The following is an 18492-nucleotide window of genomic DNA, read 5'->3' on the forward strand; positions in this document are numbered from 1 at the left end:
TAATATATACATTATCTTATTTAAGTCCAGAGGCTTTAATCTAATTTGGAATAAAAATATAATAAAAACATATTTCAACTTATAACTAATATAAGCTAATAAATAGTTTTGAGTAGGTCTCTTGTCTCAGGAATATTTATTTGTTAGATGGATCAATCATACCGATATTCAAAATAAAAAATAATATTTTTCATAGATGACTCAAATAATAGAATATTTTTAGCATAAAAAGTAATATTTTTTCATGGATGACCTAAATAAGATATTCGTCTTATAAAATACGATCCTTGAGACTGTCTCACACAAATTTTTGTCAATAATTTATCAATATTTTTGAATTTTTAAGTTATGATATCATCTAAATATAAAATTATTATGATATCAATTTTTTTTTAAAAAAAATTTAATTTTTACACAAAATTAATTAATAAAAAAATTAAATAAAAAATAGCTGGAATATAAGTAATGGAGATAGTTTAGGTTGGAGTCGAAAATATCTGGGTAAAAAGCATCGAGCGTGGCTCGTCTGGAATCTCCCACCTTTCAAACGCACGCACCGCCTTCGCCACTCGCTTTCTCCTATTTAACCCTTACCCATCTACCCAAATTCGACTCCAAATCATGGGTGATCAGCTGAGGATGGATGAGGATGATGGAGTGGCGGAATGGGAGGCCGGCCTTCCCTCCGTCGACCAACTGGCATCATTGTCCCTGTCTTTGATACCGGCGGATCTGGCTTCGGCGTTTAGAATTTTGCCGGAGCCGCTGCGGACAGCGGATGATGTTGACCGTGCCTCACAGTCTACTCTTACCTCCCTTCGTGATGTTAAGCCCGTTAGTTATCGCGTGGATGATTGCTGCGAGGTGGACGAACAAGAAGGATCCGACCCGAAGAAGATCCGGGTGATGAACCCAATTGAGGAACAGGCTGGTGGTGATTGCATGGATGACCAGTCGACGGACGTGGCGGAGAAAGCCGTGAATAAATTGCGGCTTGTGTGGACCCCTCAGCTGCACAAGCGATTCGTGGAAGTGGTTGCGCACTTGGGGTTAAAGAACGCGGTGCCGAAGACGATCATGCAGCTCATGAACGTCGAGGGTCTGACTAGGGAGAATGTTGCGAGTCATTTACAGAAGTACAGATTATATGTCAAGAGGATGCAGGGGTGGTCCGACGAGAGCGCCCCTTCGTCAAATCATTTATTTGCTTCAAGTGAAGCGACATCCAACGGCGGTGGTCCCATCCATGGGAATGGAAATGAAAACCGACTTCGCTACAGTGGTGAAAGTGGAAATCATGAAGCGAGTAATGGTAGAATGCCGACTCAGATGCCATATCCGCTGCCATCGCACTTTACGCCCATTCCAATCATGGCAATGGCGGCGGAGAGTGTTAACTCCGGGTATAATGGAATTCAGCAGAAGCATAATAATATGATGATGATGCAGCAGCAAAGAGACTGGCCTGGAAACATGTATAATAGTCATCCATATCATGCTATGAATCAAAATCAGAAGTAACCAAAATTTTTGGGAAATGGTGTTGGCCTGTTGGGAGTGGAGATGCAGGATAGAAGTGAGGTTTTATTGGCGAGGAACCTTTTTGTGGTCGTTTCTTGTTAAATGTTGTCCTCTTTGTTTTTTATTATTTCACTTATTTACGGGTTTTGAACTGGTAATACAGGATCTGGTGGATTCATTGCTTTGGGATACTGGCGAGGTGAACAATATATTAGACTTCTATGTTAGCAATTTTACCGTCTTTATTTAAAATATGGATGCTTATTTTCAATAGTGATTAATTTATAGTGGTTTAAATTTAAAAAGACGTTCTTTGTATTGTTATTTGGTCTACGATAGTACCCTTTAAATTTCCATGGAAAAGATTAATTCTTTTTTACTCAAGATTGATTTTCTGGGAAGGGGAAAAATGGGAAATTAAGTCAACTCACAGATCAATTCCAATGTACTTTCTGATTATGGGCTGATTGTATTGCTTCAGGATTTCACAGATCTTAAAAGCATTGCATCTTTTGTACACATTCAATTGAAGGTTAAACGTATATTTTATTCATTGGACTTGATTTTATACCATTTTTCCTACTCGAAACTTTGTTATTTTCTTGTTACCTCTTTCACTCGTATTTGATTTGGTTACCTTCTGGGCAGTTGAGATACTACTTAGTTATTTTTATTTTGTTTCGGGAGTATATATATTTAAAATAGTCTGATACTTGTGTCCCCAGTATCTCGTTTATAATGCATGAACTTGATTTACTGATGACATGAATTAGTTAGCAGGAACATGTTATGAGAAAAACCCAATTTATTTGATATGCAAAATAGTATTGGAGTCTCATTTAAAATTTATTAGCGCTCTTCGATGGTAATGTCTGTGTGTTTTAGATTGACACGTTATTTTAATTTCGGCATGTTCCGAATTTCGAATATGTCAGGTTTTAGCTTTATCAAGTCCGAATTACCTTGGGAATTCAGTTGGTTAAACTGTAGAATTTCCCGTGAAGGGGATTATTGGGAACTTGGGATGTAAATTGGACTACTCTGGCAAATGGGATTTCTTGATACCCCTGATCATAAGAAACTTCTGAAAATCTCAGTATGTACAGAATTGTTATACTATCAATCGTGTGAAGGTTCTTCTACGATTTCCCAAGTTTTGTACTGCTATCTGTCAACGTCAAACCTCGAGTCTGAAGAGCTGGGAATTATTTATATTGGTGAAAAAAACTGAAGCGGCGTTTGTTCATTTTAGTCATTGCATTATGTGTTCACAATTTCATGCTTAACTTCGTCTCCTGATTACCTTGATTTGTTGCCCCGGAGCTGTCAGGTGATGAATTTCTAAGGATATCAGGCTAGCGACATGGAATCTCTCACTGGGAAAGGCGACGTGCATGTGACTTGGACACTGCAATGACCAAGAACAATCTCCCTTGGATGATAAAAAAATTGATGTCCATCACCTACCTGATAGAAGAAGTTTATAAATCCCAGACCTTAGTTTATTTGTTAGCTATTGTCATGTCTTGTTCCAACCACATTTAGCCGACCTACTCTTCGTACTTCCCCTCAAGAGTCGCAACAAACACAATTACTTTCTTTACTGTAGCATTGTTTTCCTGTACTGCTGATAGCTGTTACAGATGATGCGTTTTCTGTATGACGTTGCAGCTCTTGAGCCAGAAAACATAGCAAATGTACACACTAAGAAGTATTAAAGAATGGATCTTTCTTAAGGTGCTATTCAAGTTGCTTGCACTATGAACTGATTTTCAGCTTAGAAGAATATATCATTCAAGGAATAGAGACCAACATGTCATTAGCATAAATTTGAAATTAGATCCCAAGATTTGGAATGCATTACGCTAGATTCATGCCTGGAACAAATTTAATAGGCTTTAATGTACTTTTTCTCGAATTAACATAGATAATCACAAGATTACATGCTCAGCAAGCCAACATTCTAAATTTCCAACATAAACATTTGCACAACTAACTCAGATCATCATTTTGTAACAAGGCCTGAAATCCGCGATCGCACTTTTTCCACCTAAAGGATACATCACTTCGAAATTTTGGATTCAATTTCTTCTAAGCTCAAGCCTTTGGTCTCAGGAACATATACTGTCACAAACACAACGGCGAGAACGGCAATCCCCCCAAACAGAAGAAATAGATTCCCTGCTCCAAGTAACTCCTGAGAGACGTATACCATTCAACATGTTAACAATTTACTTGCACCTTGAATTCGCGATGGGAAAAGCCCGAAAGACGTAAATGGACTACCTTTAGAGGGTAGAAAGCAAAGGTCACTATGGCATTTGAGCCAAAATTTGTAAGCACTGCAAGACTAATACCCTTTCCTCTAGTGCGAAGCGGGAATATCTCTGATACCATAAGCCAACTGATGGGCCCGAAAGATATCTAAAATTTGGATGAACAGCGAAATATTTATTTCATTGTCTGAGCAGTTCAAGAAAATATTATGACGCGAGTTTTTGGTTTTGATATTGGTATTCTAGCTCCATTTTTGTTTCTGTGACGATAGTTTTAGGTGGTCATTAATTGATTACCTGATAGCAGCCCACATAGAGGAGTAAAGCACCCACAGCAACAAAAGGAAACTCCCCAAGGAATTGGTAGTAAGCTGAAAGCAGCAGTAGCGACGTGGCCTGTCACCAAAATGAAGAACACCAAGTTAAAGATATAGATTCACTTGGGATTTTGGAATGAAAGTTTAAATTAAATATAGGTTTTGGATAATGAAGACGATGGCACATACAAGCCCGCCGACACCTGCGATCAGCAGCGGTCTTCTCCCAAGATCATCAACCTTCAGAACGGCTACTCCAGTCATAAGCAACTGCAAATCATAAACGGAAATATAAATCACATATATTGTTGCGTGATGATCAATTGTTTTGAGACAAAACACACCCAAAAAATTCAACAATTTTTGTTCCTAGAGAAGTACCTTAAACACACCGATGACGACTGAAAGTTTTGCAGCATCAGCAGCTGCAGAGAATCCAGCACTCTTCCAAAAAATAATTGGATTATGGTCTCAAACAATACAAGATTGATAATCGAAACCAATAGAAGCCAATCCAGTTTATAGAATGAAGTACCTGAAGAATGGAGCCTGCATAGTACAAAACACTTGGTTGCCCAGTGATCTGTATGCAATTCAATCCAGAAAGCTTTGTCAAATATTTGAATCATATGAACCAATAATATGATGCGACATTTCTATTTTTCAGTGGCATAGTAGGCATTTACACAAGACATAACAAGAAGTTCGAACAGGACAATAGAAAACATGAAGAGCTAAAACATGTGGCTTGTAGAGATTATATCGACCTGCTGAAATAGAACCAATCCACCTCCAATTATAAAGGCTTTCAGACTTGGTCCCTGGAACACCTCAAGTAAATTTCCCTCCGATTCCTGATCACTATAAGCAGATTTTAGAGAGATGAGTGTATCCTCGATTTGCTTCTCAGATACTTTGTCATCAACAGATCCGCCTCTTAGTTTTCTCAACGCAAGGATAGCCTTCTCTTTGTATTCTTGTAAGGACCCTTTGCCTCGAATTGCCTTGAGAAGTAACCAACGTGGAGATGGCGGCAGACTCAACATACCTAACCCCATAAAAAAGGCAATTGGGGCACTGAATCCATACATATAACGCCACCCTCCAACTGCATCAATTTCAAAACTACCAACAAAATAGCCCAACTGCATCAAGAAACAAGCTCGAGTGTTCACTGCGTTTTGAAACATAAAAATGAAAAGCTGTGGGCTTGTTGAGAAGACTAACCAATATCCCTAGAACTATGAAAAGCTCCTTTAGAGATATCAAAGTTCCCCGAATTTGAGATGGACAAGTTTCTGCTATGTAAAGAGGCGCCCCATGCATTGCCTGCCGAAAAACAATATGATCATTAATTGATGAATTATCATTCACTTTGACTCTGAAGAAATAAAGCCCAGCACAATATTAATAACCAACCATGCCAATCCCCAGACCATAAACAAGCCGAGCTATGAAAAGAACTTCAAGGCCAGGAGCATAGGCAGTCAACAAACTACCACTTAAGTACAAGAGGGATGCAATGATAAGTTCTCTCCTCCTTCCTATATGTATCAATCAAACATAATCCTTAAACCGTAGTTACGACAGAAGTTCAAGGAAAGTTATATCATGACTGGTCGAAAACCATACCCAGGAAATCGGCCAGGGGATAAACAATAAGAGAACCAAGAAGAGCTCCATAAAGGGAACCGCTAACCTTATCAAAAGAAGCAATCAAAGAAACAGATTCAGAGAAGTATTCCATTTAATTAAGCACTACACATGCAATAAAATTTGAAGCTTACCACCAAACCAAGTTGAACTGCTGAAAGGTCAAACCAAGTTGTTCCACTTAGTTCAGGTGACTGTAAAATGACACCAAAATTTATCAAAGTTGTAGAAAAAGAAAGAAAAATATTGTAATTAGAATATGTGATTGACATTTATTCCTTATTGTTTGTTTACTAACTAAGGTTAGATTGTGAATGTAATATATAAATAAGTTTTGTATATATGGTATAGGGTTGTATTGTGATTAATTATTTAGAATGAGATTATTTTATACCACACATATAGATGTCCCTATTGTTCTTGTTTATCTCCATGGTATCAGAGCTTAATCTCTGCATAGTGCATACCCGCTGCAAATTTGACAGAAAAAAGAATCGAGCATGTCAAAATCAAATGAAGACCAGAGTACAATGTCTTCGGGCAAAATGGTGGTGCAAAAGGCGTTAAAGCACCAAACCTATATCCTATGAATCTTACTGGGTTCGAAGCTCCATTCAATTGACCATCCAGAAGTTGAATGACAAATTATTTAAAGTAGACTCAGTCAACCAAGCTTGTCATTGACGTAAAAAAACATTTAGATTACCTCACAGGAGAAATCGCAGAGCCTGCCAAAGACGATCAAAAGTGGATAGGCTGGAAATCTGAAAACTCCATCGTAATCGCGTGGCTTGTTAACTCAATGGAACCTTCAATTAGGAGGACGTATTTATTCCTACCCACCGCAAACGAGGTTTGGAAGGCTGTTCGAGAGGCTTACTCTGATTTGGAGAATTCATCCCAAATATTTGACTTGAAAACTAGACTCTAGCATTCTAGACAAGGAGAAAAAAATTGTCATCGAATACTATAATGAAATGAAAGAGTTGTGGCAGGAACTTGATCTTTGCTACGAGATAAATGGGAGTGGAAAAATGATAGCATGAAATGTCACTATGGAAGGTGACCAAGTGTATGTGTTTTTGGCAGGGCTTAACCGTGGCTTGGATGTAGTTAGATGAAGAATTCTGGGCAGAAATCCTTTGCCATCATTAAGTGAAGTGTTTTCTGAAGTAAGGAGGGAAGAAGCCAGAAGGAAAATCATGTTAACCGAGAAGAAATCATCAGTTTCAGAAACTTCAGCCCTGTTCAGCAAAAAAATTCCCTGTTCAGAGCAGAATCTTGATACTAAAACACGAGTTGATGATGATTAGTTGTTTGGGCAAGTTTACAGGAGAACAAGATTACCCCAAAGTAAGCAAGCCTCCACAACTCCACGCGACCAAGTGTTTGAACCAAGGATAGAACCTGAAGTCCAGACTCATTTGAACCAAATCCAGGTAAAGTACCCAAATCCACCTCTAACGCACTAGACTCTTCTATGTCAGTAGAACTTCCTATTGCACCAAGGAAATGTGTTAGAACTTGTACTCAACACCCAATCTCAAATCACATGTTCTACAAAAATTTATCTGCGCCCTATTCGAGTTCTATATGTCAGTAACAAAGTATGAATGTTCCTAAGACTATAGAGGAGGCTCTAAGTGTTCCATAACGGAAGAAAGTTGTCCTTGAGGAGATGAATGCACCGAAAACATGGGAAATAATGCATCTGCCTGATGGAAAACGAGCAGTGGATGCAAATGGGTATTTTCCGTGAAACTTAATTCAGATGGATCCTCGGAATGTTATAAAGCAATACTTGTCGCTAAGGGCTTTACACAGATATATGAGATTGACTACCAAGAGACCTTTGCACCAATTGCAAAACTGAATTCTGTCATAATATTGTTGTCTTTAATCGCAAAGCTTGATTGGCCCATATAAGATGGATGTAAAAAAATTCTTTCCAGAGAATTGAAGAAAAACGTGTTCATGGATACTCTACCAAGCTTCGAATGAAGAAAAAAATATGCAGATTAAAGTATCACCACGGGCTTGGTTGGAGAAATTCTCGAAATCAACAAATTCGCTCATGATCAAGTTACAACTAACCAATGAGGAGCTAAGGAATGGCGACCTTTCCTCGAATGTAACTTAACGACTGATTCTCAAGAAACAAGGTTACATTCAAGGGCAATCTGACCACACAATGTTGTAAAGCATACCAGAGAAGGCAAGATGGCAATCTTAATTGTTTATTTTGATAACATAATTCTCACCGGAGATGATGAAGAGGAAATAACTTGTTTAAAAGACTGCATCGCGTTGGAATTTGAGATAAAAGATATGGGACCCTTGATATTTTCTAGGGATGGAAATTGCTAAATCAAGAAAGAGAATCTATGTATCCCAAAGAAAATATGCTCTAGACGTATTCAAGGAGACATGAATGAGTTGCAGACCCAGTGATGTACTCATGGATCCAATCATCCAAATTAAAACCTAATTCAAGTGTCTAGAGAAGCTTCCGTCGAGAAAGAAAGATATCAAGATTAAACTTATTTATCTCTTTCATACAAGATCTTATATTACTTTTTTCGTTAGTATGGCTAGCCAATTCAAACATTCACAACACGAGAAACACATGGATGTTGTCTACAAGATTTTGAGATACTTATAAAGCTCTTCAGGAAAATATTTATTGTTCCGAAAGAACAATCAAAGAAGCGTAGAGGTGTAGACAGATGCAGATTACACAGGCTCTATTACTGATATGAAGTCTACTTCAGGTACTGTACTTTTCTATGGGGTAATCTTGTGTCGTGAAGAAATAGAAAACAAAATGTTTTGGCTCGTAGTAGTGCAGAAGCAAAGCCTAGGGCTATGGCGAATGGAGTGTGTGAGCTAAAGCTCGTTCTTGAAGAATTGAAGTTAGACTGAGAAGTTCCAATGATGTTATTATGTGACAAGAAGTCTGCAATTAGCATTGTGAATAACCTAGTACAACATGATCGTACAAAGCATATAGAAGTTGATAGACACTTCATCAAAGACAAGCTTGAAGGATTAATAATTTGTATACTCTTTATAACATCTGAATAACAGATTGTCGACGCCTTAACAAAGAGTCATTTCAGACCTTAAGTTCGAAGATTTTTATATGCAAGTTGGGCATGATAGATGTTTTTGCTCCAACTTGACGAGGAGTATAGAAAAGGAAAGAAAGTATCGTAATCAGTGTCAGAATATTTGATTGATATTATTCCTTATGTTTGTCTACTAATTAAGGTTAGAATGTGAATGTGAATGTGAATGTGATATAGAAATAAGTTGTATATAGTGTAGGGTTGTATTGTGATTAATTATTCAGAATAAGATTATTTTATACACACATGATTGTCCCTATTATTCTTGTTTATCTTCAAAAGTTCCAACAGAGATCCAGGACATCAAGTGGGAATGTTACCTGCAATGAGATGGTAGCTCCGGATGTAGCACCAATATCATAGCCAAATAACAAACCACCCAATGCAGGGAACACAAATCTGACAATCGAGTATAGCAGTCACCATACACACAAACAATAATAACGTGGAAAAACAGATATAGACAGAAATAAAATGCGGAAAAGAAATGTTCACAATCCAGTCAAAATCCAAAAGCCAACCAGCAAAGAAGCTGAAACTCCTTATACGTCAAAGGATTGCAATGAACTACTCCATCAACTCTGGAGAAGTAAAGAAAACAAAATTCGAGGAACTTGTCTTCCATTCTTTAAGCCCGTATCTAATTTGGTGTTCCCAAATCTTCACCAATGGAACACTACTCACAGCTCTTGTAGAATAGCATGATATGTGTTTACTTTAGCGCATCTTTTGATCCAAATGAGAGGACATTTCATTGAGTCAAATTAGATATCATGTACAACTATTCGTCATTTTGCTCTGTTTCATGAACATATCTACAAGTTCAAAATAAAAAAATTTAAACGACGAAAGAATCAAAGGAATGACTTACGGTAAGATAACAGAAGACCAAGAAAAAACTTCTTGTTGTGCAGCTTCAGATTTAGCTTCCCCCGACGAAGCTCTAACCTTCCAACAACAAATAAAAAAAGTCTTCACAAAAGCTATCAAAATGCACTCAACCATTTAACACAACCCAAGTAAAAGATCGAGAAAAAAGTTATCTTTCTTCATTACCTTGAACAAACTGGGTTTGGCAGCTGAGAGCAAATAAGGCATTCTAAATCTGCTTTCCTCGGTAAAAAGCGAGCGGCTTTGGGAACACAGATTAAAAGGGTCTCCACCTGCACGTGTACCAGTAGTACGAGTAGATTTCACGGAATTGCAGAAGGGGGTCTTTGAGTGGGTCTTCGTGAGACGGAGATTGAACGGAGGAGGAGCATAAGTCAAAGCCATTTTTAAGACGAGGTTTGCTATTCGAACATAATATCGTTCTGGAAGTTGGTCGATTCTCCGGTTATAGTCTAGCAGTGATAGTACTCGTTTCGCTATCAGTGGTGGCCCCAAAATGTACGTATGATGTGTTGTACGTATAGATAAGAAATCGGGATGGTCTTGTAAACTTTTATATACGAGTAAATCTCTTTCTGGAACTGTCCATATTATATGCGTTTGTATCGTGTACTAGGGTGTGCAAGAGTAAGTTCGATTAATCTTAGCTAGAGTATTATACTAATCGAGTTCGACTCGTCTTAAATTTAGTAGGCTAGAGAATCGAGTATTCAATTTAAGCTCGAAAATGTTTTTAGCATATTTTTAAGGCTTCACTTTTGTGTCTGTGTATATATATATAATATATGTAATCGAGTCGAGTTTTGAATAAACCACTCACGAATAGTTTCGCTCGCTTACACCTCTATTGTGTACGTTGATGATACAGGTATGTATAAATGCCAACACAGAAACTCCTATGAAATGATTTTATGAGTTAATTATATATGACAAATATTTGATTCGACCCAACTCTTAAAAAATATTATTTTTATATCAAAATTATATTTCTCACTGTAAATATAGATTATGTATACCTAATATAAATCTGTAAGAAAATCTGAAAAATAAACATATAACAATGGTTGCTCCGTATAGTCATAAACAATATTGAATCGAGGAAGGAAAGTTGAAAGTTCCAAGAATAGATACAAAGTTACTTTGCATTATAAATAGAAATTTAACACTAGAAAGGAAGTTTTGTTTTCAATATATAATGAAAATAAATAGTAGTTTTTACAGAACACGTGCATGCATCCACTTACATTTTATGATCAAAAATTAAATAATCACGAAATAAATTATACAACTAAATGAACTAATTATAGACAATGCATGGCACTATTTTGGCATTGACTTATCCCCGAATGGTTGGTGATGGCTGACAAAGACTGGTAGTTGAGATCATCCCTTCAATGAGTTGGCATTGGTATTTATATACTGGACATTTTTATCATAAACTATCTAAATCGAAGCATAAACCACAATTTCAATATTTGAATATCATGTTTACAAACCAGGAAAAATAGATATATAAAATCGGGTTACTTGCCCTAACACCCCTATTAAAAAAAAAACCCAGGTAAAATTACCAGCATGTTTGATATTTTAAAAATCGAACATAAAACCCCCTATCAAAGAAGGTAAATATACATGAATTTTTGTAACATAGGAGTGTTAGGTGTTTTATTTTTTAAAAAAAAAATATGTATTAGTCTATTAACATTTTTTAGGAATTTTATACTTTTTCACAAGGGTGGTTGGTGTAATTAGCGATACAAAATCCATTCAATTTACACCATGTATACTTGAAACTATGGCACAAGACTAACAAGTAAAGATAATTCATTAAACCATCAAATCTCACTTCTGCAGAAACTTCACACAGCACCCCAGCAATTAAACTGGTTTAAGTTTGATACTTCGATACATCCCATGGCTCCATAAATGTCAATTTTCCCACCAAATAACCCAATATGGTTGTGTTGGTTACCCACATACCTTATGAGGTCGCTCCTGGATCACTAATCACACCCAAAAAGTCATCTTTTATGGTGCCAATACAAAACTGCAAAAGAAGAGAGTATTATAAAACTCAAGGTCATGGGATTGAACAAGATCTAATGATGTGTGTTGTATTCAATATGACAAATAGTCTTTAAAGTGAAGTAAACTAGACCCTGGAATAAATTACTCATCGCAACAGGATGCCACCTTCACTCTTCAGTTCCGCTATATAGACTTCAGATACAGAGAAGTTATCTCAACCAGAAAATTTAAAGGAAAATAATCTGAAAAATGAAAAAATGGGCATAATTTTCTTATATATAGTTCCAGATGTTTCTCAACCACCCCGTTGAAAACCCACCTCTGTGAATTGCTTGATTCCCTAGTAAAAGAATCGGAGCTATATTATAATAACCAAAAACGAGTATTGTACTCCTATTTCATTGAAAAAGCACTCCTTGGATTTGGAATTCTGTGTGCTGAAATTATTTAGTCAAGGGAGTAATCATGAGAAGCTCTTAATTCCACCCTAAAAATAAAGTAAATGATAATACTCATTGTGGGATCCTAAAATAGCAACACACTTTTGTTCTCACATTATATATTAAGCACAAAAGAGATAGTGTACGACATGTTGCAACAAAAGGGCAGTTAGAGGACATACAATTTCTGTGGCATCAACCCGGGTTCCAATTATCTTCAGCCTAACTTCGCTGTCTTTCTGAATTTTGACCTGGCAATTATCAGATAATCAATTGCTAAAGAGAGTTTAAAAACTTTAAACAAGAACTGCACACTTGGAACATCAAAAAATAGGATGGAAGCAATGGTGATAATACGTACAGAACCATCTGAAGTTGTGTAATTAGGCATGTCCCCAGATTGAAACTCCATATCATCTGGTATCAACTACATATAAAAAAATGAAGTGATAATCAAACCATATGTTGATAGAAGAGAAAAAAGACTTTCGAAGCAGACATTTAGAAGATTGTTGCATTCTGATTAAGGATTGATACATTAATGTATTACTGAATTTTCTTCATAGCACGGAGATGAGTTTGGGATAAATTATCAAAACAAGTAAGGCCCCAAAGAAACAGAGGAGAAGATATCCCGATATATAGAAGAATAAAACAAAAGCCCATGTCAAAATAGAAGATGATTACCACACGTTACTACTAGATATCACCATATGGAGTGAAAATTTGCAAGCAAAAGGGATGCCCGGAGAAAAAATAATCATAAAAGACTCCTACACGACATTAAAACCTCAAAACATATGAAGACTATCTATACCAGTATACCACCAACCAGAACAGACAGAGTTCCACCAATAATTGTCAAGAGATATGGCGGCAGCAGCAAAAATACCACGTAAATATTTCAAACACTAGAGTAAATTGAGAAACTCACATGATTGGACACGAAAATTTGGACGGGACCTGCTTCCGCAAAAAAACCCATCTGTAACAGTTCAAAATCTTCTTACTAATTACTTAACTTAAAAAATACAATGAGATATACAAGCCAAATAGAAAATTTTCACCTTATTAACCATTGTAACAACGGCTTCCACGATCTCTCCTTTAAAGGGTCGAAAAACAACACACTGATACTTAACAGGAAACGTGACAAATCCCGTTCCATCACGAATTAATCCCTTCCCTACACTTTCAATGCCAGTAATCGCCACAATGAACCCATGGCGACCGCTGAAACGTACAAAATATCATCCACAACCGTGATTTAATAGAGAATCCCACTCAATTGAATATTTTTATTAAAAAAAAGAGTAACCGCGGCATCAATGAGAATACCGTCTGAAAGTTGAATTAGAAGGTTAAAGAATTCAATTGCGGATGAAAAACCTGCAAGTCCCTTCGACGTCCTTCATGAGCTTGGCCACGAGCTTATCCCGTAGGTCACGGCCGAAGTGGCGAGGATGCAGCTGCATGTTCCGCTCCAATACTATGTGAAAAAACATCTCTTTCGGTAGAACCCAATGGTAGATAGAGAAATGGACGGAACGCTCGTATCTTAGGGTTTGCGGTCTGTTGTTAATTGTGATAGGAGGGGGAATGAAGGGAAGGGGTCTGGACAAATTGATGACATTTCGACGAGATTTTTATTTTCATTTGTTGTTGTTTCATTATTTCAATTTTCAAAATTATTTTTAATAAATTGTAAAAGAAAAATAAAAATTCCATATTTGAATATTATATATATATAAAAATTAAAGATTAAATTTTTTTATTAATCCAAAAAATATTACTTTTGTTTTTCTTTTGTTTTTGAGAGATTTTTAAAATTTCAACCACCCCTGACTGAAGAGTAAAGTGAAACTCATACAAAAATTATTGATGTTTGAATCGAAGAGAAATGTTGAACCCCTTCACCAACATCAGTTTGACATCAGAAGAAGATTTCCCATTGTAAAAAGCATGAAAGGTGGAGAGAAGACATTGGAAGTGGGAGAAATGGGGAGGTGCGAAGTTATTTTGTTTATCTTTAAATCATGTAAGTTTCTCGTATTTTTATGTTGGTGATACAATTACTTATATTTTATTGCATCATAAAGAGAGAACTGCTCTAATTACATATAAAGAGTGGGAAGTTGAGACAAATTGGTGATGTGTAGATTACATTTTAGCATTGTGTTTTGTTTAGAACGTAGAAGATGTGATGACCGATTTGTAATTTTGAGTGTGACTTCACTAAATTAGTTAGCAAAAACCCCTCATCTATAATAAATACTAGTGTATCGACGTACGTGTTGCGTGCTTGTACAATATTTTTCTTAACTTATTTGGTTTATATTTGAATGAGGATTAGAATATGATTATAAAAAATAATGAGGGACTACACTGTAATTTTGATATATGAATTAAAAATAAATAGTAAAAATGAATAAGAAAAAATCCAAGTTGGAATTGAACTTATAACTTTATGTCTTAAAAACAAAGACTCCATCTGCTAAACTACATACAGCTTGCTTTAAGATTTTAACACTTTATTAATATATATAACTATCGAAACAGACAATGACACCAAAAATTAGTTACTTTAAGTGTCTCAAACATAATAATATAATAATATAGATAGTAAGATATAATTGATAGTAAAACTACACATACTAATATTGTTTTAAAATAATTTATTTAGAGTAGTTATTTTGTGAGACAGATAATGATCTTTATTTATGAAACGCACCAATCCTTCTAATATTTGACATAAAAGTAATACTTTCATGTATGACAAGGCATAATATTGAGAATGCTCGTTGAATGAGCAATTCAATAAGAGAGCTCGGATCTTCCCCGAGAGCTTGGATCGACCGGAAGGTTTGGCACCTCGATGCCGGCTCTTTGCCACCTGGGGCTGTAGAATGTTCCAAAGGTTGGGCTGTTCGCCCATTAAAGCAGTATTTGAGCTGGGTTCAGAACGTCGTGAGATAGTTCGGTCCATATCAGGTGTGGGCGTTAGAGCATTGAGATGACCTTTCCCTAGTATGAGAGGTGCGGGAGACAGAATTTGTAACTTGCTATCCAATTGCTTATCAAGCAAAGATTTTCCTATGCGGAAATTGACTCAAATAAAATATATGTCTCACAAAATTGATTTGTGATATCGTCTCACATTAATTTTTGTGTTTATACTGTCATTATGATTTTTAACAAATCCTGCACCATTTCATGTTTGACCTAAACTTTACAATAATTAAAATATATTTCAATATAATATGTCATCATTTATCAATTCATCTCATCTCACGAACTAACGATGTCATAGTATATGATATTTCTGAAAGAGCAATTTGAATTAAATTTAATAAACCTATATCAATATTTTATTTGTTTTAGTAATTAAGTGTCAATATAATTTTATTTCTTAAGACTATTAAGTTATAACTCGTTAAAGTTAATCTTCATTTTACAGTAGAATCTCACTGTTACTCTCTCTCTAACTTGGAGGTCGCGAGAAATGGAAATTGTATTTAGATCACCGAATTTGAAATTAAGAGTTTCAAATCTATTAGATTGTCTTTGTCTTAAATCTATTAGATTGTCTCGACAAATCTACGTGATAATGAATTTAAAATCTCAAATAGTTATTTTGATTATTGCGGTGGATTTCAAATTCATCACACATAAAATCATTTCAAGAATCAAGAATAGTATATGAATAGAAAATTAATAAATAAAAAAGAAGAAATCTCATTATTTTAATTATAAAAATTATAAAATTGCACAAACGACATATAATATAATTATAATGTTTAAATTTAATAATGGGTAACAGGATGAATCCGTAAATTTTGTTAAAAGAAAGAAAGGAAAACATATTGTCTACAATTGAAGAATCTACCCGATTATTTTGTTCTTAGACAACCTTTTTCGCATTCTTGCTTTGGTTTCATTTTCAAAAAATATACAAATATAAACTTTTCTTGTTTGATTTTAATTTTTTATAAATATATTTTATTTATATTAAAGCACCTTTTTTTTCTCCCTTTTTTCATTGTTTCTGTTTTTGGTATTCCAGCCGTTCCTGTCTGAAGCGTTTTGGTAAAAAAGGGTTTATTTCATCCTACCTATGCGGGCATTGACCCATGATAGGATGGATGGTCAAGATTTATCCATACATATGTAGGACCCACTTTTTTTTTTTGAAATTGTATGTTTGACAAGATCTTGGTCACCCATCCTCTCATGGAGGCAATGCCACATGGATAGAATCTCATTAACCATAAAAAAGATTCGATTCTTTAAATAGATTCTTTACACAAAATCTCTTCAATATGTTAAATGCGATAATCTTGCCATCGACAAAGAAACGCATAAATGTGGTCTGCGTGTAAAAATATTTTTGGGTTTTGCCTATTTTAATCTTCCTCTCATTCATCGGTTATCTGGTATGAGTTTCTTATCGCAAACTGGGATTAAATTTCTTCGCATATTCTACGTCAAAATTCATGCTTCTTGATTCATTTAATCAATTGGTTGATCTAATGTGAGTTTCATCAGTAGTTAGACTGTTTTAACTTTCTTGGTTTTTTTTTTCGATTTTAGCTGCAATATATACAATTTCTCGTGAAAAGTTTATCGACGTTTGGCCATTATATTCATGTGTTCGATTGTTACGATGATATGTACTTCTGAACATTTCGAGTTTATTGGCTTTTGGTTTCTGATGAAAAATTTGAAGATATATATGCGCGTCCTATGTTGCAGATTTTCGTTGATCCAGCTGTTTAGATATAGGAGTTATTCCTCCTATTGTTTTCAGGAACATTCATTTAGCAATATGAAAATGGTAGCAAGAATTGACTGTTCAGCACATAACGGTGGCCTGAGCTTTGTCCGTAACTTGTAACAAAATTTTTCCCCTTCGCAGATGGCATACGACTCGGCTGAACTGCACCAAATAGAAACCGATGCACCAGAATTCTTGGAACAATTCGACCAGAAAAAGCGATTTTCTTGCAGCTCAACATGTCCATTTTCGAACCAAGAATTTACCGAGTTTGATGCAGCACAACGATCAAAAACTACTGTTAAACTTTGTGGGCTTACAATCTTGTACACAATAGTGATGATAATTGAGATTTTTGGCGGAATGAAAGCCAATAGCCTAGCAATCTTAACCGATGCGGCTCACTTGGTTTCTGACATAGCTGGATTCTCCATATCCATATTCACCGTATGGGTGTCTGGTTGGGACGCAACCACGCAACAATCCTTTGGGTACGGTCGTCTAGAAGTCTTAGGAACCCTTATGTCCGTGCAGCTAATATGGCTTGTCTCTGCAACTCTGATATACGAAGCAATTAACAGGCTCCTCACCAAGAATACAACCGTAGACGGTACACTCATGTTTGCTGTTTCAGCATTGGGTTTTGTCCTTAACTTTATGATGGTTTTATGGCTTGGACATAGCCATTCGAGTCACGATTGCCATTCTCACCATTCCTGCAAAAACAAAGATCATAATCAAGAAATGGGGGAATCTTGCCCACGAAGAAACGGGGAAGAAAGCATGAAACTTGTGCCGATGGATCCAGTTCAGAAAACTGAGGGGACTAACATGAACATTCAAGGGGCGTACTTGCATCTTGTGACCGACCTTATACAGTCTTTCGGGGTGATGATTGCTGGATCAATCATTTGGTTGAAACCCAAGTGGTTGGTGGTTGATCTGGTGTGCACTCTTGTTTTCTCTGTCGTTGCTTTGGGTACAACGTTGCCGATGCTGAAGAACATATTCGGTATACTGATGGAACGTGCACCCTATGAGATCGATGCTGCTGCCCTTGCAAACGGACTAAAACATATTAGAGGAGTTTGTGATTTGCATGACCTACACGTTTGGGCAATTACACCTGGGAAATATGTGTTGGCCTGTCATGTTAGAATTGAACCTGGGATATGTCAAAATGAAATCTTCGATACTATTAAGAGTTACTCTGAACGAACTTTTGGGATTCGTCATGTAACAGTTCAGATCGAACGAGAATTATGATATGAGAAGATTGCACGAAATTTTGAAAAACAACCGGATTTCTTCAAATTTCTGAGTGATAATAGAAAATTGAATTCTAAAGTATTTCTCGCTAAGACGTGAAATTATGCTCGAGTATGAATGAGGTAATTGGTAAAGGTTGCTCCCCATTTCATGCTTTGAAACTATGGTGTTTCGAAAAGGCAAAGCTAGTATTAT

The 18492-nt window shown here is 36.0% G+C and overlaps 4 protein-coding genes across 13 annotated transcripts; 2 read left to right on the forward strand and 2 right to left on the reverse strand.

Moving 5' to 3' along the window:
• The first annotated feature begins 482 nt into the window (after positions 1–482).
• On the forward strand, positions 483–3191 carry LOC140810162 (transcription factor PCL1-like). 10 transcript variants are annotated; one of them, XM_073168017.1, is made up of 4 exons: positions 483–1576; positions 1685–1720; positions 2003–2053; positions 2852–3191. In XM_073168017.1, the coding sequence occupies exon 1, from the start codon at positions 622–624 to the stop codon at positions 1519–1521; it is 900 nt and encodes a 299-aa protein (XP_073024118.1). In that variant the 5' UTR covers positions 483–621; the 3' UTR covers positions 1522–1576; positions 1685–1720; positions 2003–2053; positions 2852–3191. The 10 variants fall into 10 exon arrangements, with proteins under 10 accessions (XP_073024118.1, XP_073024112.1, XP_073024113.1 ...); XM_073168011.1 differs by having other exon boundaries at positions 483–1720; positions 2526–3191; XM_073168012.1 differs by having other exon boundaries at positions 483–1720.
• On the reverse strand, positions 2007–10333 carry LOC140810161 (D-xylose-proton symporter-like 3, chloroplastic). Its single transcript, XM_073168006.1, has 15 exons — positions 9952–10333; positions 9767–9843; positions 9216–9294; positions 5902–5961; positions 5747–5813; positions 5534–5658; positions 5342–5443; positions 4882–5259; positions 4650–4697; positions 4496–4558; positions 4304–4384; positions 4095–4193; positions 3808–3945; positions 2140–3718; positions 2007–2100 (listed from the first exon to the last, which is right to left on the reverse strand). The coding sequence occupies exons 1-14, from the start codon at positions 10168–10170 to the stop codon at positions 3584–3586; spliced, it is 1671 nt and encodes a 556-aa protein (XP_073024107.1). The 5' UTR covers positions 10171–10333; the 3' UTR covers positions 2007–2100; positions 2140–3583.
• Positions 10334–10952: 619 nt separating this feature from the next.
• Positions 10953–13881, reverse strand: LOC140810589 (DNA-directed RNA polymerase II subunit RPB7). The gene is made up of 6 exons (XM_073168432.1): positions 13644–13881; positions 13322–13487; positions 13189–13239; positions 12616–12681; positions 12437–12505; positions 10953–11833 (listed from the first exon to the last, which is right to left on the reverse strand). The coding sequence occupies exons 1-6, from the start codon at positions 13757–13759 to the stop codon at positions 11768–11770; spliced, it is 534 nt and encodes a 177-aa protein (XP_073024533.1). The 5' UTR covers positions 13760–13881; the 3' UTR covers positions 10953–11767.
• A 2721-nt stretch (positions 13882–16602) lies between these two features.
• LOC140809967 (metal tolerance protein A1-like) lies at positions 16603–18294 on the forward strand. The gene is made up of 2 exons (XM_073167755.1): positions 16603–16687; positions 17170–18294. The coding sequence occupies exon 2, from the start codon at positions 17170–17172 to the stop codon at positions 18292–18294; it is 1125 nt and encodes a 374-aa protein (XP_073023856.1). The 5' UTR covers positions 16603–16687.
• Positions 18295–18492: the final 198 nt, after the last annotated feature.

Source organism: Primulina eburnea, chromosome 13 (genome assembly GCF_022965805.1).
Source record: "Primulina eburnea isolate SZY01 chromosome 13, ASM2296580v1, whole genome shotgun sequence".
Classification (NCBI taxonomy): Eukaryota; Viridiplantae; Streptophyta; class Magnoliopsida; order Lamiales; family Gesneriaceae; genus Primulina; species Primulina eburnea.